The following is a 21,842-nucleotide window of genomic DNA, read 5'->3' as shown; positions in this document are numbered from 1 at the left end:
TGCACACTATATCTTAAATACGACACAGTCATTCGATATTTGTTCTCGGAGGGTATATGGTATGGTGGTAGCCACTGCGATCCTCACGGGCTAGACGGTTTTAGTACTCGCTCAAGTCGTTAAGAAACTCAGAGGATTGTCCTGGTGAGGGAGCGAAGAAACTTTTACGATCCGATTCGTCTACCTAACGAGCACCAATATCTTCCCATGTTTGCTCCAACTATAAAACTACCTGACTCGGGCTTGAATTTTACCCTCCCTCGTTCTTTCCTGGACTGCTCCGGTGCGATGCTTGAATCCTATTAATTGTCATCGATCGATATTACGGATATATGACTAACAGCACCCGCAATTTCCGAATGCCGTTAGTCAACTCATTCCCCTGTTTACATAGCCATTCGGTAACACCACGTGATACCCCTTATCATGTAATTGTAGATACCTACGACGTCTTTTGTGTGTCAGTGGCGATCGATTGGAAGGGAGAGGAAATGAAGGATTTGTTTATATCGGGGACCGAGAATTGATCGGTTTAATTGTAGATGTTAGGGAATTACTTGGATATTTACTGCGCTGATAGGAAAGGTGAATTTAATTGCTTTCAGCGAGACTTGTTAATTACTGAGTTACATTTTTGACGATTGATGCTTCATTCGTAGATCAATTCATTTCCTGATTTAACGGAAATAACTGATTGTTTAACATGAAAAATTCATCATTTCTGAATTATCAGAACAAGAGAAAAATTTTATTAATGGTTTTACAACATGAAGGAACCAAACCAGTATTTATTTATTAATATACATTAACATACGTTTTATCCGAACATCTTTTCTCTCTATGTTGAATTCAAGGAACAAAGAAAACCGCCATAATTTCCAAACCCATATCACCTGAACCAACTCTTGAAAATCTGGTATCTACCGTACTATACTTAAAGACCGAATGAAACTATGGAACTGCTCACAAACCGGTGGCACCGTCTGCTAGTAATGCCCAGCCATTACATTTCCACTTTTCCCGCTTCCTGCTATGTACCACTCAGTGAAAGAGATCTCTGACACTTTAATAGCACAATGTACGTCCGACACGGCAATGTTTACTTATCAAACTGAGACAATCACACTAGAATGAAAAAAATGCATCGCATCTGCTTGATAAAACTGCATCATCCAAACTTGAGCCATTTATTTAGAAACATTGCCAGTGAGTATTAAAAAAAAAATGAGCAGCAGCTCACAAAGGCCATCAACACATCCATAAATTCAGTATTTTTCCCCGTCCGTTATTACAATATCGCTGCCTTCTTTTCCAATCTATGAAATATTTTCAAGCATGAAACCTCCTTTCCTGAGTTTACACTCGTATCGTATATCTATCGGGCATGAGAAAGGAAAACATCCGTCGTTGATACATCCCTGTTTCACTTTTCTCATAAAAGAGAGGAAGACAAAAAAAAACAACGAATCTGCAGTTCTCTGACGTTACCAGAAGAATACGATGAAAAAAAAGGAGAAAATAACAGGAAGGTAAAATACAAGATACATTGTTGATCCCATATCAATATAAAAATACGAGACGAGAATAAAACGTTGAGTCGTCAGGAAAACGAAGAAATTACGCGTTTGTTTGGTACATATATATCGAGAAATACACCGTACATATATACATATATATATATATATATATACCTGGGGATAAAAAGAAAGGGGGAGAGGAGATTGTCAGCCGCGTGCAGCCAATTGTTATCCGTCGAGAGGAGGCGACCTGGGCTAACTGAATTCGTGTCCTATTTCATCGCCTCATTCCACTCCTCCCACCTTCGCCAATTTTCTCGATGTTAGGGATGAAGCAAACGAATCGGCAAAGTCAAATTCCATTTCCACTTGCAACGGTCGATGTATCCCACCAAAAAAAAAATCCAACGATCTTGGCTCATTCACTAATGATTATTCACTAGGGAAAATTGTGTTGACTCGATCCCTTTCCCTGCGCCGGGAATTAATTTCTTATTTGCGTTATGCTCAAAGTATTCCGGAAATGGTTCCCTCGGAAACTTGGGGGAACTTTCAATATTTGCGAGGTATATCTTCTGACTGACTGCTTGAACCGACGTTTGATTTCGATCCAAGTTTCGGAAAAAAATGGCCGAAAAGGATTGAGTAATTGAACAGCTTGGAAGGTTAACTATTTGAGGTTGTCTCTCAGGGTATTACGGAATGAGACGTATTTGCTTTAGTGAGATTATTGAAATGCAAAGGAGAGGGGCGCATGTCTCAAAAGACAACAGAAAAAAAATCATGAAGCTGATCTCCAAGATTGTGTCCAAAACCAGTCTGGCTTGTCATTTCGTCGGAGTTAACTTTCATATCTCACACACTTGGATTTTCGAATGAATTCAAGAAAGACAATATCCAATTAATTATGGATGTACATAATCGATCATCAATGATCAATAATTATTTCCGTTCCGTCAAGTATCATCGGCGTTAACCTGGAATTAAAATTGGTGAAGCCCTTCTAAACTTTATACAATGACTACATGATGAGATTTCGTCAACATGCAAAAGATGTTCATCACCCAACCTAAACATTCCTACTTGCTGAAGCATTGCCACTTCCGCTCCCTCATCGAATGCAAATGCCCTCAGAAAGCCGTAATGATGTTCCGAACGAACGCTTTCAATTCAAGCTCATCCAGCGAGAAAATACATTCCTAATCCGAAAGTTCTATCATTTCATTGGAATTACTTAGGCAGTACGTTGAAAGTGGTAATGGCTTTGAAAAAGAAGGCAACGTAGTAGGGTACATTCAACCGTCTTGGCTTGTACCACTACTGTATGAATAATGGGAGCTTATGTACAACTGGATTTCCTTTTGGTGAATGTCTGTAAGGACGAGAGGGGGGAGAAATGTATATATAATGTTGGATTGAATGCCATGAGAATATAGAGCATATATTCCCGAGACTTTGGGGATCTCTTAATCGGCACGAGAGTTTCCGAGCCCTCAATTCGTATCAAAGCAATTGAGCTCCGCTTTGCTCTCTCATCGGATAGTGGAATGTAAAGAGGGGGAAGGAAAATGGACGACGAAAGGGGGGGGGAGGGAGGTAGGATAGTCCCAGTGTGACACAGCAGACAAGTCAAGCGAGGGACTCGAGCGAACGACTCGAAGACAATGCAATTATTCGCAATTACCGCGTTGCGTCCGCTAGTACCGGGAATTATCTCATTCTGTTTCCATTACTGGAATACCACCCCTGTCTCTCCTTACCACGCTATCATTCTCCCTCTCTCTCTCTCTCTCTTTCTCTTTAGTATCTGCCCTTTGTTCCGCGATGCGACAGGATATGTATTACTGAATACATCTTGCACTGTTCTACCTGAGATGACATGCAGTAATTTGTCATGTATGTGTGGGGGAGTTAGCGGTAACTCGTTCAGAAATCAGTCAGTTGGGCTTTGTTTCTATTAGTCGTCGTATAATGTTATCAATTTTCATTTAGTTGGAAGGATAACAGAATTACGCAAGGGAAACGAAATTCAAAATTGAGTTATATTGCGTGTAAACTGGAAAACGTTTTCTTGAAAATTTCTGCATTCTTTTTTCATTTTAAGCTCATTTTGTAATTGACTTACACTCATAATTATCTTCGGATTAGCATCTGAAAAACATTTGATTTAAAAATTGCGAAGTTTTTAACATTTGTTAAGTCACAGTTTTACACAGTTTTACAAATAGTTTTCTTTTATACATGCACTTGAAGTAAAAATAAAATGGTTATTTAATTGAGACCCGAACAAAAGCTGTGATTGTTATTGTAAACAAAAGATAATTCTCCCTTACATAACATATTCGTTTCAAACAAACTTACAAACCTTATTTTCTAATCCTGCAACTTCACCCAACACAATTACAAAAAGGAGAAACAAATGACTGATGTGAATAAAAAGATTTTCATTTCCGCGACTGAAAACATTGGGGGGAACCAGGGGAAACTCCATACTATACATAATATTCCTGCGCTCCATGGGTCTGGAACGGGATGCTAGCTAATGTAACAAAGGAAAAGCGTCCCGAGGTAGACGAGTGGATGGCGAGCGACGAAACGTAATTACCAGCCCCCATATCTGCCCCCCGGGTCTTCAGTCCTCCATTCCTCCTCTCGAGCTCCTCTTTATTCCCTTCCGCCCTGTTCCCTCCCGTTAAACTCCCCAAGAAACGAAACTCGTCGCCTCTGCTTCTCTTCGTTCTATTTAGCTCAAGCGTACTTTTGGGCTTTTTCCGGTGGCATTTTATGACAGAGGCAACATTGGGTGAAAGTATCATACAACTATTATAGCCTTGTCAAACAATTTTTACACTTCACTATAATTATTTTCATTTTGGTTTGTGGGAACAGAAAACGCATCGGGCAGGAAAATTTCTTGCCCCAAAATATTGTTATTGACGACTTGAAGAACATTGTTAATGCAATGTAAAATCGAAAGCTGAAACAAGGCATAAATTGCTGATAGAAAGTTATGAACAAATAGAATATATTACTTTTCTCTTGATAATAGCTCCGTTCATCAAACGAATAATTTAAAATAACAAGTGACTCCATTTCTTTATTTGTTTCAAGGAAAAGGATTTAATTATCTTCAAATTGAGTAATTTTTTTATACGCAAAAAGTGAAAAAATATTAATTCATGATAAGAACTCTGACTGTTGATATTTATATAAATTTAATAGTTTCGAACTATTAAATAATCCTTCTGGGTATACAGACTATTTTTTCAACTTTCGGGAACAATACCGTTATTTGAAAAATTATTTTTCCTCTGTGAAAATATATGTTCTGTGACTCCTCGAGTTTTCGCAAAATGTATGGGAATACCGGTACTCAGGACCTTCGGAGATTTCACTCGTAAAGTTAAAAGTACTTGGTGAACGAACACAGAGGATGATTCTCAACACCTGCGACCCAGGCTCAAGAGTCGAGGCCATAACTTATCCAGCCCCTCGGGCTTCTTTTACAGGTTTTTTTCCCCTTTTCATCCTGGGTAACCTCTCGCTCACTGAAGATTAGTTTATATACATTTTAGTTCCCACCAGCACTATAAATTCCACGGGGCAAATATTTACGTAGGGGCATGAGCCATGATACTCCAATTACTTGAGGGACCTCTACCTTTGAAGAGTTGAAGCAGAGGTGGTTTGCATTTTTATTATTCATTTTAGGTTTTTTTTTCATTGCAAACGGCCATCGGACTATTTTAAGAGTTGATGATTCATCAATTGTTGCTAGGTATTTATCGATCTATGGGCCAACGGTTGAAAAGTCATCGCTCCTTTGTTTTTCAGTGGAAAAATGCAATGGAATGGTTGCACAAATCTAAAAAAAATTGTTTTCTTCATTTTTTCTTCGAATGTAGTATTAACAACGAAAAGGTATCATTTTCGATACAATTTCACAGTACTGCCCATGTTCCAACTTTTTACAAATTTATATTGTTGAATTTCACATAGAATTATTCGATCTAGTTGGCAAAATACCGAATAGTTGATGATATTATTTAATTCAATGAAAAACGCGTAGTATTTTATTGAAATAAATATGTGAAGGAAATTATCAATATTTCTCTGACTTTTGTGGAATTCCATACACTTCGTCACTCTTTGGCTGACCACAACAAGGTTGCATCACTGACTACACTCATTTCAAGGTATGATAGCATTTCAAAACGTTTTGGACTATCGCGGTAGACATGATGAGAAATACTCAATCATATAACACTGTTCGACTGCATAAAACCGTTACCCAATTTTATGATCACACTGAACCTAGCGATTTCAATGCCCCCGATTTTCATGCTGAGTGTTAGATTTTTTCCTCTGTCCATCTGTCACGTTTGTCATTCTATACTTTTTTTTTCATTTCCGTGCATCTATTCCTCCTTCAATGAACCACGATTGAACGAATGCAATTGAATTTATGGACCCCCCATGAATTAATACCCCAGGATTGAGATTATAAAACTAATCATTTATTCAAATGAACTTTTAATCCGACGATTGCATCCCGCGACATTTTTTTCTGAAAGGAGATCCATAGGACTCCATCTTCAATTATGCCTCGATAAATTCTACCGTCTATTCACAGGGGGAGTTTTAATTGAGGCATATCAATATTATTTCCATTCCGTGTGAGGCGGAAAATTCAAATTAGTTTTGCACGGTTTCATGTCAATATCTGGTTTTTGATATTAATGATGATCCAAATATAGCATATCACGTCGAAAATTATCCAATCCAGGCGGGTACTTTTAATGTTGTTGGTTGAACGATTAAGCAAATATTTTGTTATTTCGTGTGATTAATATTTATTCAGCATCAGCTGTCGTTGAAATACGTTATCGAAGCATTCACTTTTTAATGACTGAAAATCACGATTCAGCCATGTGTTGTTTTAAACCGGTCATTACGCTTTTCTCTACTAAAATACACCAATTCTTCTAATCTGTCATTCAGAGTCTAAATGGTTATTACAGGCGACTTTTGAAAACAGTTTTACAGTGGGGTGGCGAAACTTATGTCAAAATTTGATAAGAGGAGCTGAGGTACTAGAGAGTATGTAGAAAAGGTTTGAAATGTGGAAAAACTTCATTCTACCCTAGTGTCGAAAGATCATTTTTCAAGTAAACCAAATGCTTTTAAAATGAATATTGGTGTCAGCTCATTCGTCGAGAGCAAACTACTTTTTAATGATATGTAGATCTAGAAATCACCAATTTTGGTCGAGGCTATTCGAACAAGGATTAAATTGCTGAAAGTCTTGGACCTTCACTAAACTTCCACGATGTATCCCGAATTCCATAAGCAATTGAGTCTGAAATTGGATTCAAATTCCAATATTGAAAATTCAAATGCATCTCTTATTTACATGAATAAAAATTCTAACTGTGCACCAGAAATATATGAGATACCATCAAGATTCGATCCGAACCTTTTGAAGCGTACCATTTTTACACGGCTGTTCATAAATATTTCAAAAAGTATTTTGAACGGTATTTTTTCGAGCTCTGATTATTTATACCCCAGGAGAATTTGTTAACAGGGTGCAATAAATCTTCTCTTCATAAAGTTGCATTCATCCTTTGACTCCCCTGGGGCTCCGATATTAATGAAAACAGTTTATGAATAGCATAAACTGCCACCAAACTTTCTCGACTGTGTTCCTACCTTCTCTGTATAACCGAATCTACCTCTCGTCTTTCACGAAACTTGTTCGATTCTATTGGGAAATATCCGTTGATACTGCACCCACAATATGGTGCAGAAACCTCGTTGATGATAGAAGACGGAGAATTCCGAACCACGATTTCCTCGCCTGCGGTCTGACAAGCACTGAAGTTACAAACGTCCCAACTGTTGTTTTTCTACAAGCAGTCTTCACACGTTATGGATTGAATAGGCATTAATAGCTTCATTGTGGCATTTTCCAGTGTCAAATCGCTGCTTCTACATCTTGGTCGACAATTGCATTATCGTTGCAAAGTTGTAATTTTTCTGACATTTCACAGCTTGAAAGACGACGAAAAATTGAAAATTGCAAACAATCACCGATTTATTGTTGGTTCTAAATAGAATAATTTGCGGGAGAAGATAATTTTTCACTTAATTCCAATCGCTCACCGGGAGGTAAATCAGTATCTACTGCAGGAACAGAGAAAATAAGCTAAGTTTCACAAAAATTTGATTTGCGTCTATTTCTCATTCACATTAATTATTGAGTAGAAGTAAACAAACTTTACTTATTTTAAAGGAAACATTTACAAATATTTTTCATTTCTCCAATACTTACTCTACAATTAATTTTTGTTCAAATCCTCTGACAACAAAGCTTCCAGCTTCCGTTCATCACAAGATTATTTCATCGTACCAAGTATGTAACGTGCAATATGTGAAACCCAAGTTACTCAACAATACCATCTCCTGTCACAATCCATAAAAATAATCCCGCCAATAACAGCGAAATTCCCGTGAATGAGGGAGAAATGATATCCATCTATGGAAATTCACGAGAGCGCACACACCGTAGAACGAAGGAATCCACATTATTCTCCAGCACCTATATTATTATCACTCAATTCCAATCTCCATGGTACCCTTCACAGACTTTCGAGAGGTAATTTGTCGGAATGTTGAGAACGATGGAATTGTGTAGAGGGTGGAATGAGGAGTGTAGTTAAGTTCTCTTTAACAAGATGAAGCTCGACGATGAATGTAGACCGTAGTATCCCTTGTTAGAAAATACCTGCAGCTGTACTACTTCATCCTTTGTCATTCTTTTCCCCCCAGTTGGAATTCTCGTTTCGAGGAGAGGCCATCAATTATTTTGAACGATGTCTGAAAATTACGACAACACTTATTATGTAGAAAACTGAAAATCTCTCAATAATGAGTGAAAATTTTCAATGTTTCAGCAACAACAGCAGCAAGCGCAAGGACAACAGAACTCCCAACAATCTCAACATGCTCAGTCAACACAGCAAGGACAGGCAAGCTCACCAAACAGTTGTAATGCTGGCAAAGCAAGCCCATCACCCACCAATTCTTCATCACCTGGAGTCACTCCTAACAACAACAAAACTACCACTGAAGCCAAATTGGTTGAGTGCAGTTTGTGTCGTCGGCAGTTTAAAAATATACCAGCCCTCAATGGTCATATGAGACTCCATGGCGGCTACTTCAAAAAGGTAAAAATATTCTCTTGGCAATTCAATCATTAAAATCATTCAAGAGGAGACTACTGGAACTCTTCCTATACATTGAAGCATTTCTCATTCTTATACATTGAGACATAAACCTGAAATTGTTGGTCTTCTTTAAAAATGATGAATATGGGAGGTAAAAAATATGCTTATAACATATATCAAAAACAATTGTACAACATTTATCAACAACGGCTTGGGGAAATTGACCAAATAATTTCCTCTTCCCTCTTGAGCCAACATTTTTCACTGATTCCCGTGAACTTTCTACACGCTAAACATGCAAATACATCAAACAGTGCATTCACTTCTCACCAGTCTCCCAATAAAAAACATTAGCTTGAAAATTCTCTTTTCAGCAAAGAGTAAACTGCCTCACACAGCCCATCGAACAAAAATATTTCTCTCTAATTATCAAAGCCCCAACGATAACAAGACTGACAATATAGCACGCTAGAAAAACCTCCTGCTGCCGCCCCAACGATGTTCCCCAACGAAAGCAAAAAAAAAAAAAACGATCAAAAATACGAGAACAAGGGAGAAAGGAAAAAAACCTGAAATGCGATAAGAGGAAGAGCGAAAAAAAAAACAAGATTAGCGATTCTCCTTTGGGTTTGCTGGGGACCTCACGAGCACTGAGGGCACTGATTAAAAATGTCTTGACGAAGGTACAGCACCTCCCGATGCGACGCTCATAGAAAACTGCTGAAAAGCTCGGTAACGGAAAAGTTTTCCCTTTTATTCGTTCCCACTCCCGGAAAGGATGAGGAAAGCAGGAAAAAAAACTAGCGGGAGATCGGGAGGAAAAACCCGGCGGTTGGGAGGGCGGGGGTGAAGGGGATAGCAAGCGCGAATGATGGAAAAAAGATCGGGAGATAAAGGCCGACAGGGTACCTAGATAGAGATTGAAACTTTGGTGGTGTAGAGGGCCAAAGAAAAATACCGGAAGGGGGTATGAAGTCCCTCGCAAGATAGAAAGATAAGGCGATGATCGAATCGAAATGAACCCATTAACAAGTTCTTTCGTTCCAGAACGTTCGAACCAATCCCGTTGAGACGTTTGAAAACTGCAGTAGACTAACCCCTGCCCCTGCCCCTGCCCCTGCCTCTCCCCTCCCAACCACCCTCAGGAGGTCCTTCTGGGTGCTGTCTTCTCCCAACGATATCCCAACCTTCGTGCAAACATTGTCTCGAGCTTTTCCTCCATTATGCAGATTGAATCTGACTGGGTTACGTTTCAAGGATTTTCTCATCACCGGACTCTCTCATCTTGTATTATTACGAACTTATTGCCAGACTAAGTAGAGCAGACTGATGCACCGCAGAAGTAAAAATTCAAGTTGGAATTTATGATAATGTTTAGATTGGTAACCGATGGAATTATGGTGATGGGGTTTAGTTTGATTGGCGTTATTTGTGGTGCGGTTGTTGGAGAGATTCGATTGGTTTCGTTATCAATTTCGGGGAATCGTCAAGTCTGTTTCCAAATGACAGCTGTACAATAAAATTCGAAGTTCAAAGTCTACAAGTATTTTTCCTATTCGCTGAAAAACATCTTCAGGAGACATTGATTTTCCATTCATTAATTTTTTTATATTTTTTTTCAATTGTTTGATCCCTTTATTTTTCACAACTTTCGATTTTTTATGTTTTTTAAACTCTTCACCGTGGAATTTTCCCTTCCTTTTTTCACCTTTCCAATCTGCGGAATGCGAACGACAGGAGAGTTTCCTAAATATCTTAGAAGAAAAACTTTTGTGATGTTATGACAAAAATAATCCTCCTGAGACGAACTTTCAAAATTCTCTGGAATAATATTTTTGAATCTCAAAAGCTCTTCTGAATAAACTTTGAAAGATCCCTACGAAGATTTCTGAAAAACATTTAGGAGGGACATTTATATGCGTCAGATCTAGTTAATTTTTAATGTTATGTTTGAAGGAATTGAAGCGACGAGTGAAATTTATCTACGCACGTGATCTCATAATCAATTCCGGCGGAATGATTACCCTTGCCACAGCATGAGTTGTTCAATATTCATGATGCACCGGGCACCGGATGTGTGGTATAATACAATGTCAAAGACAGACTTCAATTTCAGGATGCGTGATGTATCGAACTCGGACATTGGTCCAACTATCAATGGAACAAGCTGGTGCATTGCACGTGTAGCGGCTGATTTAATTAATTGGCAAGAAAAAATGAGGGAATTGTTCTCAGCATTATTCAGTGGTGAATGGGCTATTCGAGTTTTTCAATGGCTGAAACTTTTTTATTCTCGCATTTTTCGAATAATTTTTCAATTACATCAGCCAGAGATTGTCTGAATGACGTCACGTGAACATGGCTTCGATTTTCCTAATCTTTGTGGTGGATTATTCATCGTTTCATTTATTTATGCAATGTATGTAATCTGTATGCAATCTATCAATTTTTTTAATACAAAATGAAGTTGTCGTTAAGATCTAATTAATTCTCTCTCAACTCTTATTTGAATTTAGATAATTAAAATAGCAATTAAGTTTTTTCTCTGCCCCTTTATTTAGATAAATCTCCTCAGCTTAACTTTCAATGAAACAGGAAATATTCAAAATAACATTGCCTCCCCCTCGATCTCCACAGTAACGCTCATACTTTTTATTGCTGCGAAACAGAGACTTTCAGCAAGTATTGTGTTCAAATGTAATGGATTGTAGTTTTCTCAGTAATACACATGTTCACCAATCGATAAAAATATATTCACGCAAAGGCCTGTTCATCAGCTCCAAACAGGACAAAAAAAGCGTAAATTACAGAGTGAAAAGCGTCAATTTTATCAAATAGACGGATATTACTCACTTGAATGTTTCAATGACACACATGTACGCAAGTGAAGGAAGGGGAATATCACACACCGGCGATTCCATCACGAGATAATCGAATGGTAGGAGCGATTAGCCGAGCTCAGTGATTAGTCGCGTGTCGCCTGTTCCGGCGTATCAATTTACGGGTATGGCTTCTAATCTGGCGTCAGTCCTCCCTTCATGACACTCCCGGACGCGATGGAGCTACTCGGGATTTCCCAATTCGACCTCCGAGTCGTCGTCTGTTGGCAATCATAAGGGGGAGAGCCGGGCATTCTCGTTCTCTAATTATTCATTAATAATTTTCGGTTATTATGGTTTCAGGATGGCGAAAATAGGAAGAGCGAGAAAAAGGAAACACCTGGACCACCGCTGCAGACAGCTTCCGTTAATGTTCGGGCGCTCATTGAGGAGAAGATCATTCAGAAGAGAACGACCGGTGAGGACACTCATTATAATTCATTTTGAAAGCGAAATTCCAGGGCGGAATGTTATTATAGTTATAGGAAAATTTATGGAACTCTCACAGAATTTTGTCCGAGCACTCTATTATTGTTATGTGAATGGGTTCTAAAAAAAATTACCAAAACTATCACATAAAGTTTCTGAGCCGATGAATAATCTTTTCAATTCCATAATTTTTACTGAAAATTTCTCTTGGCGCACTTGGTCCTACAGTGACTTCTCATATCGCCGCAATCACCGCAATTGCCCACATATTTTCTATTCAGCTTTTCTCTCCGTGTAAAGATTAGAAAAATCTATTTTAGCCGAAACATTTGAGGATCTCTATATCACGGAAAGAGCTTATTCATCCCATGACTGGTTTGTTCATCCGACAGCGGGGAAAAATGATACACACGCCTTTGCCTGCCAATATATTTCGTGCGAGTGGTCACGACCCGACGAGCACAACGTCCAACTCTTTTCCAAGCCCTCCCCTTTCGCTATCCCTCGTTGATTTACCGTTCTAACATGCCAGAATATTTCTTGCATTGTCCACGTGGTTGTTATAAATCAAAAAAGGTGCACCCGCTGTGCATTTTCTACAATCGACGCTCCCTCTAGGGGTAGAGATGAAAGAGGAAAAGAATATATGGAGCGGTTAGGGAAAGAAGAGGCGGTGAAGCAGGAGAGACTGAACACGGGGCAGTGGGCGTACTCTATGGCTTGCAATTGGTGAGAGTACGTAACTGTAGTAACAAAGTGGGCGCTTTCAACGATTTATGATTCGATTCGTTTATTCGCGGTGAAATCTGTCAATTCCAAATTCAGGGGAGGGACCGATGGATAAATCCTAGGATTCGGAACGCGGGGGTAATCTGTTGAAAATTTTAAACATATTCTTACCGAAACTGTAAAATTTCGTGGAACATTCACACAAAGCCGTAATTTTCCGTTGCTTCTTCAGAAAGATAAATATATTAAGGGAAATATTCAGTAAAAACTCTGTAATATTCAGTTTAAACCGTCACGTCTTCACGATTATTGACGCGGAAATATTAATAATATAATGTAATAATTTTCAATAACAACAAATAGATAACTTGAATTTCGAATTTTGTCTGATCAAAGCTTCTGTTTCCTTTGAAAAAAAATTTACGTATGCGTAATTAAAAATGAGCAATAGACCTCATCAATTGGAAATTCTAGTGCCCTTTACGTCTTTGATGTTACTATTGAAAAATGACTACCCTTTGATTTCCCATATTTGCCTCCGAAAAAAGAGATATAGCTTTGAAGTAATAGTTCTACCGTCTGGATGTAAATATAAAGGAGCAAAAATACTATTCCACCGATTCCCCTTCTTATTGATTTATATTATCACAAATAAATTTTTCATGAAATATGGCCACAAATAAAACATGCTATATAACGGTAGGAAAACATCATATTTCGAGTTTTCCTGGAAAAATACTGGGTACTTCACGTATCTCCGGTGAATAACGAAGTATAAATGCAACTTTTTTCAAATGCCCTCTGGCAGTCACTCGACTCGCAACTCGTAACTCTGTTTACCCCAGGTAGGAAAAAACGAATGGGCCAACCTTGGTACAAGCACGGCCGCCGAGCTGCCGTAGCTCGGCACCCGGGCTCCAGCCAAACTCGCGCCGAACTTGGCTAGACCCTGGGATGATAACACGGGGCCAGGCCTGGGACCGAACTTTGGCCAGACTTCGGTCGCCGTACTTTGGCCGCACTCTGGGCTTACCATTCGGCCCGAAATTGGCCCAGGCCTGTTGCCGAACTTTGGCCGCACTCTGGGCTTACCATTCGGCCCGAAATTGGCCCAGACCTATTGCCGAACTTTGGCCGCATTCTGGGCTGACCATTCGGCCCGAAATTGGCCCAGATTTACGACCAGAGCTGTGGCCAGGCTCCAACCGTTGCCTGTATTGGGTTCAGAATCACCAATAAATATATGAACGGTATATCTGATAAGCAGACATGTATTTATTACCTTCAACATTATACAGAAAACAGTTTTATTATGTGACAAAACTTATATTTAAATTTATTAAATCTATTGACAAAAAAACTCAGCCAATCAAAAACTTTTTTCCTCCTATCGACATAGTACATGTTTTCATCCGATTTTGGTTGAACAGTTAAAGATATGCAGTGTTTGTATCTCCAATTTTCATGAAAGATAATCACAACTATGAGATTTTTCCGCGAACAGAATATGAAAACTCAAAAAAATGATTGCAGGTATAAATTGTAGAAAAATCTTTTGTGGATTATTTTCATCCGCTTTTAAAATAAATAATCTACGTAGATCATTTGAATCCGAAATTTAATACGACATACCATATTAAGTCTTAATAAACTCTCTCTTACAATCTAATAATATTAGCAGTCAGTCTTCAGAATTCGAAGATTGTATTAACAAAATATCCAACAAAATAACGCACCAATGTTATTTTTTAAATTAGTAGTTTAGAATTGATAAATTATCGTGCTTCAATTCAAGCATGAAAACAGTCATTATAATAGCAATATTATGGATAATTTATTCCGCTATGGATGATAAGAATTAATTCTTATATCCATAGACAATTGCTGATACGAATTATCCTGATAAGAATTATTTTTTCATCTCGGAAAGACGTCCTTTTTTTACAATAATGTCTTCTCCATCTGCAACTCCGGAACACAGAATGATATTTAGTTGCATTGATTGTGTGCTAGTTCTATATAATATTGCTTATTATATTCACTCTTTCAAACAAACTTAGAAATATAAAAAAGTCTTGGATAGGATTACATATAACTAATTAATTTCAACCCTTAAATTTGAAATCTTTGGGGAATATGGACGCAGTCCGATTGTGAAACTTCAACCTTATAAATATTATTTGACTTGAATCACCAAATACTGAAAACAGCTCTCAATGGCTGAAATTACTTTCATTAGAATTTTTCTTAAAAATTAAAAATCCACTTATTATTTTTCCCTTTAAACTTTTGGACATAATATTTAATCCCTGAACCAACAACGGATATTTATTCCCGTGATCTAACTTATGAGGAAATGACATAGAAAATACTTTATTATGCTAAGATACATCACATTTTCCAATTGTTATTTCCATCTTCTGGATTTCCGACCTCGCCAGGAGAAATATAATAAATATAATTAATACTTCAATGACAGCCGAATACTAAACAATATTCATATATTAATATATATTCTGCCCAATGAAACGCCTCGCGATAAAAATATATTGATAATATAAACTTTTCCTATTAATCGTACCTTTTATCAAGAATATCACAACTAATACAATTACGAAAATGAACTAATGGAGTCATATTAACACAGTGATTTTACAATTCCATTTATCCCGGAAAAATGAAGTATTATCAACTATAAACCCCCAAGAATTGGTTCATCCCTGTCTCCAACGCTGCTATTGGATTCACTGATGCAATCATTAAGATGCTTATACGAGCCACAATCACCATCACCACCCGACCAACTATCACCACAAGCACTAGCATTATCATCGAGATGTCGAACATCGACATCTCCACTAATTTGATCCACAATAGATCCACTACGGATAGTTATTTCATTGGCTGTTGGCAAACTAACCTCTTCCTCATCGGCATTATTGCGTTCACTGTAATCCGGAGTTTTTTCTTTAGCGCCTTCTACGTTTACAGATTCTTTTTTCTTCAGTTGATGAAAATGTCTGTATTTTTTAACCCGTGAATATGAACTCTGAGACATATTACAATAGTAAAAGAGTAATATTAAAATAATAAATTGCCGCACACGACACTCATGTCTACTGCCACAATCAGACTACTCAACACGCCATCTTACGGGCTGTTGTCATAGAATGTGTGGTATACGGTGATATCCACGCATATTTTCCCCTGAAATAGTATGTTCAGAAGAAATAATGGTACCTTCGGAAGAAGGAGAATCAAAGGACGAAAAATTTAGTGAAGGAACATTCCCCATGAGAATTCAATTTTTGGAATGCTGTTCCATATGGGACCCAAGCCTGGCAAACCATGCCCCTTGTCTGCCTGGCCATGTCTCGGGGCAAGCTTGGTGACCCAAGCCTGGCAAGCCATGCTCTTTACCAGTCTGGCCATACCTCGGGTCAAGCGTGGTTGCCCAAGCCCGGCAAACCGTGCTCTTTGCCAGTCTGGCCATACCACGGGCCAAGCTTAGTGACCCAAGCCTGGCAAGCCATGCTCTTTGCCGGTCTGGCCATGCCTCGGGCCAAGCTTGGTGGCCCAGATCTGGCAAGCCAGTCTCGTGCCAGACATGGCCCGTTTCGTGGACATTGGCATTTCCTACCTGGGACCCACTCGAATGCATATTTTCATGTGCATATGATGCAGAATGAAATGCTTTCGTGTAATGATTGACGGGAACAATTTTTTTATTGAAACCCTTTACTTTATTTTTCGAATAACTAGCATTTTAGAATTATTTGGTATTCACTGGTATCCAGCCTCGCCCTCTCCCTCGAATGGTGGAACATCAAAGGAAAACATAATAAACAATGACTCGCAGAACAATAGACATTCCTGAGCCACTTCAGCAAAACACATTTACAAACGATTGATTAGTAAATTTAATTATAACTAGTCAACAGAGTAAGGTGAAGTGATCACTCATGATTCATGAGAGCAATAGTAATTGTTCATTGCCAGTGATATTTTGATAGCTAAATGAATATCGATTAGATAAGAAAATCAGGTATGAAAGTCTTTACTCGCAATATCGCTACAGTATGTGACATTGCAACGGTTTAGTGGCAATTTGTAACAATCCCATTTCAAAGCTTAACTCTTAATTCACCCCAGAGGCCAATCGTCCAACTAGCAATTCATACGATAAAGCTCAGGAGTATAATCGGCTTGCAGTTACAATTTGTGGGTAATCCACAAATGCACCGAGCAAAAAAACTAGGGCTATAAAATTCCGCGAAATCCACATTTTCCCCTAACTTCATTCTTCAAAAGAATAAACAAAAATACTTGCTAAAATAAATAACATAGTAGTCCGTTCGGTATTAACTCCGCTTGAATTAATGACGCAGACCGGAGGGAAAAAAAGGAATCATTAATTCTCTTGGCCTTCAAGACAGTTTTCATGCATCATTAACGGTGGCAACACAAAAGAAAGTCATAATAAGGAATCAGCCTGCGACGAGACAGGCAAATCGTTCGGAAGACAATTTTACCCAGAGATGAAGAAAGACAGAGCAATCAAAGGGAATTTTCTTTTGTGCCCAATCAACCCTTCGTTCAGTTCATTTAGCTCGGGTTTTTCCGTCATTCTTGAACATTATTATTCCAATTTTTTGCAGAAGTAAAAAAACAATGAGGTACCATTCTAATGAGATGAATTTTCCTTTGCAATTTGATTTTTTCATAGCAACAGAGGCGAATGCAGCGAATCAGTCGAGAGCGAATCTCTCAGTGTTTACAGGGCAGGCGGATAATGCAACCCATGTCATTGGAAAATCGAGTTTTGCTGTACCAGCACCGCCGCCATTGGCCGCTAGTGAAAAAATTCGAAGGTTATCAGACAGTGAGCATTTTCGCCAGCCAAATGTCACAGTTACACATACAACTGTTCAAAAACAACTGCAGGAGGCGCAGACTCAAGCCCAGGCACAAGCCCTCGCTGACATGATTCTAAAGGTAGGAATATACAATGGTTACATCGACTTTATTTCTCGTCTGACACCAGACAAACCTAAAGAATCAGATGGAGGAGAAAATTAACGTCTAATTCTTAAAGGGTACCTCGAAAATGGCAGTGAAACGAACAACTTCTGATCCTGGCCAACGAGTTCAACTGGCTTATCCGTCGGCCCTTCAAACAACTGCCAATCAATCCCAACAATCCAATCAGCCTCAGCAGCAACAGCCTAATCCCCCTCAACCTCAATCCCAAACTGCTGTTACCGAGAGCTTTACTATGACTGGATATTCCGAAGACGGTGGCTATTTCAGTCCCAGTTTGCAGGACGAAGTTTTTCAACAAGTCACTGCTGTTCCTGATTCAGTACTGCTGCAAGCTAGTCAGCTTGATTCTATTCAGGTAATTTAAGTTGAGGTATTCAGCCAATTTAATTTTGTCGTTAATTGAGAGAAAACTAGAGTCTTAACAAATTATACTGGAAATTGGAATTTATCACGATAATTTTATTAACTATCAGCTTTATTCTATTGCCTTGCATGGTACGTTGATGCAATGATAGTAATTTAGCTGTTTTTGTCGTGAATAAAGGACCATAGATACGTAAATGTAACATTTTGAGTTGATATTTGATAGATTTGAATCGGCCGAGCCATACAAATTCATTGAAAAATTACAATCTTTAACATTTTCTCTATTCTTTTAAGATAATTATATTGTATTTCATTACAAATCTAAGAAAAAAACATCTAAGACCTCGAAAATTTTAAGTTTCAGGCATCAAGCCTCCTGCAAGACCAGTCTCCCGACCAGCTCCAGGACATAACCCTCGAGGATCGTTTCACCTCGCAACACACAGTCAATCCAGACCTCCAGGCATTGGTCAACTCTCCACTTCCGGACTCTCTCGCAGAGTTCAGCACTTATGGAACTCAATACACGGAAAGTCCGCACACCCTTTCCACCCAATCTCCACTCCCGTCCCCCCTGACAAGACACGATAGTCCAAGTTTCACATACCCAACGCCTCCAGCGAGCCAAGAAGGCCTGCTAACCGGGACCCTGCCCCTGCTTAGTCCCCAGGAGGATCCTGAGGCTGTTCGTCCAGTGTCATCACCATTAAGTGCAGCATTCTATACAACTACATTGTCTTCAGCAGCCGCAGTTGAAGAAGCTCTGAACGCTGTCCTCCCCGAAGAGACCGAAGGTGATACAGACTTGTATGGCTCAGGATCGCCAAACCCAAATTCACCCCTACCAAGTCCCCTCTCTGCAACACCGGCACCCTCGCCACTATCATCCCTACCCCCTTCATCAGTCTCATCCCCAGGACCGACTGCGTTCTCCACTCCAGGCTTCCCGGTCTCCCCGCATAACGCCCTTCAAAATCAAATGATGCCAAACTCCGAGGATCCCTTATTATCCTCAACGCCCAAGGACTTTGCAGCAAATCGACGTAAATTCGAATTTCAATCGTACAAATTGATAACAAGCCAGAATTTTGTTGACTTCGGATTGGGTAATGGCAGCCTCGCTGGTATTGTAGTCGATAATAATGGTGAATACAAGCTAATACAAACAACCGGTCTCCAGAAGACAAATGTCCTCGTCCAGAGTAGTGCTCTGAATCCGGGATTAACATTCAGAAAGGAAATACACCTAGCCTCACCACAGATAAAGCCCAATATCGTCAACATATCGACACAGGGCATTAGTCTACAAGGCCAGCATTATCACAATCAGATACATCAGCAAGCAATTAATCCAGCTAAATTCTTGATACAAACGACAAACACGCTGAAGGCACCATTCAAGCACAAGATCAATCTACCGATTCCAGTTGAGCAGATTAAAGAGGAACTGTTAGATGAGGATATTTTTTTGAATCCCAGTAATGTTTCAAGTCCACTCAGGCAGAGTAGGAAAAGGCCGAGAATCGAGGGTACATTGACGTCACATCCATCCCGACTGAGACGAGCTTGCGATCGTCACTGGGACAGCAGTTATACACCACCACCTATACTGGATCCATCAAGATTAGGCCCTGGGCTTTATGCGAGATTGCATCACAATGAGAGAGAATCCGAGTTCAGTTCTGATGATTCACAGGGAAATGATGGACCACCACCGAGGATAAATATTGGAACACGGTATCAGGCGTCCATTCCACCGATGGGATGCTGCGAAACTGAGAGAGGACGAGGTGGTAAAGAGACAGATCATTTGCTCTGGGATCCTGGCATTGTTGATGGGCTCAGTAATAATGAAGTTGACATGTATCTCCAGTTTGCTTGTTGCGCTAGTGTACCTGGCGGTGGAAGAAACAAAGAGTATGCACTCCATTTACTCCATATGTGCAAAGGCAATATCAGGGAAGCTATGTTGAAGCTCATGAGGCCTACGCCAATACTGCCATCGCAGCACCCACTTTTGAGTTATGAGTGCAGGGATTCGGATCGTTGGACATCACAAGAAATGACGACTTTCTATCAGGGCTTGATGGAATACAACAAGGATTTCAATAGTATAGCGAGAGATGTCAATACTAAAACAGCTAAACAGTGCGCACAGTTCTATTATCTGTGGAAGAAACTATGTCCGGATGAGTATAAGAGAGTCAGGGCGAGGCATGGCCGGCCAAAGATTAAGTGCGAACGTCGAGATTTAGGAAGGGATAGCAAGGATACTAAGGAACTCAGGGATGCTATTGCCTCAGTCACTGAAATGGATTTCAGTGAGGAGAAATCTATTTTACATAGAACGCTGGTAAGGGTAAATTACATTAGTTTATTTTTCAAGGCTTTTTGACATGGTCACGTCTTGGAGTTTTAGAAAATGCCAAGCTTGTTATTTTTGAAAATCCGGATGATTCTTCTTTTACGCATTTATTAATAAAATAACAAATTAATGTCCTGATGGAAAAAGAGCGGTCATAAACAATGCCATCGAAGCGTCTAAATGTAGCCGGAGTAGATCTTGGATCCGGGGTAACCGGACTAACTCATATCGAATGGGGAAAACTACTTCTTCTTTTGGACGGTAGATTCTTACATAAACAGGGGATATAGTTTGACATTATGCTGCGCACTGAAAAAAATTTCCATTAGCTTCATCCTTGATACAGCTATCAGATTTTACGGGAACTCATCTGAGTGGCAATCGATCGATTAGACGTGTCTAGGTTAAATCTACCTGCAGTTTCAAGGATGCAGTCAAGGAGGATTAGACATGACCACGTTAAATTTACTGGCTACATCAAGAATACCACCAATTTGTATTTTTTTAACGAATAAATGTTATTTATTTATCCGTGAATTAGTTGCAAACAAACGAGAGGGAGTCCTCCGCGACCTTGACCACCAGTGAAGGGGAACTAAGGCTGTTTGCCTACGACTGCCCTGATGTGAGTATAAATAACTGAAAATGAATCATTTTGAAAGTGCGATATTAATTGATTGGAATTCACTAACATGAGATTATTTGAGGACTATTTGTCGTTGTTACTTGGACTTATTGGTTCCACCTTTTTGTTGATTAAAATGTAATGAAAGAATTTTTATTGCAAAGAATAAATATGTAAATGTGAACGTTAAATGTAGCATGTCTTTGTGTTTTAAACGTTTTCCTCAAGTGCTTAATTCTCGTGGAATAGAGATAAAACAAACGAGAGAAACAAATGATTTCCTCACTGCACATAAATGTAATTGTACTCATACATATATATATACATATATATATTTTTTTCTAATTTTATTCTCCATCGTTCGTGTTGTGTTTGGTGTTGTTTATTTTGGCTTTGTGTTTTCTTTGTGTTGTCAGAGCTTTAGCGGAAGTGTAACAGTAACGATGGCCGGAAGCAACATTGTCGCCAATAAAGGCCATGCAACAGTCAACACCAACTCACAAACTCACATTAGTTCTGAGCAACAACTACCCGTGCCCACCCCACTACACTACCCCTGCAAGATTTGCGGGAAGTAAGTTCGTCTAATTTTAAAAATTTTCTTATTCATCAAACCTATTTTGTCAAGAATATTGTAGTCAGCCAATCGGTTTAATAATT

At 39.1% G+C, this 21,842-nt stretch overlaps 1 protein-coding gene across 3 annotated transcripts in view; it reads left to right on the top strand.

Annotated features, from left to right (window-relative positions):
• Nucleotides 1-21,842, top strand: part of LOC135169749 (mucin-12) — a 240,260-nt gene that overhangs the window by 205,464 nt on the left and 12,954 nt on the right. Inside the window, exons 9-15 of one of the 3 annotated variants that reach the window (XM_064135022.1) lie at nt 8,474-8,746; nt 11,929-12,043; nt 17,516-17,778; nt 17,879-18,181; nt 18,551-20,545; nt 21,099-21,182; nt 21,599-21,756. In XM_064135022.1, coding sequence (XP_063991092.1) covers nt 8,474-8,746; nt 11,929-12,043; nt 17,516-17,778; nt 17,879-18,181; nt 18,551-20,545; nt 21,099-21,182; nt 21,599-21,756 — 3,191 coding nt within the window. Of the gene's footprint in view, nt 1-8,473; nt 8,747-11,928; nt 12,044-17,509; nt 17,779-17,878; nt 18,182-18,550; nt 20,546-21,098; nt 21,183-21,598; nt 21,757-21,842 lie in introns of all 3 variants that reach the window. The other 2 variants (XM_064135021.1, XM_064135023.1) reach the window with 2 other exon arrangements.

This window comes from Diachasmimorpha longicaudata, chromosome 15, assembly GCF_034640455.1.
Source record: "Diachasmimorpha longicaudata isolate KC_UGA_2023 chromosome 15, iyDiaLong2, whole genome shotgun sequence".
Lineage (NCBI taxonomy): Eukaryota > Metazoa > Arthropoda > Insecta > Hymenoptera > Braconidae > Diachasmimorpha > Diachasmimorpha longicaudata.
This window is presented reverse-complemented; position numbering and strand designations above follow the sequence as displayed.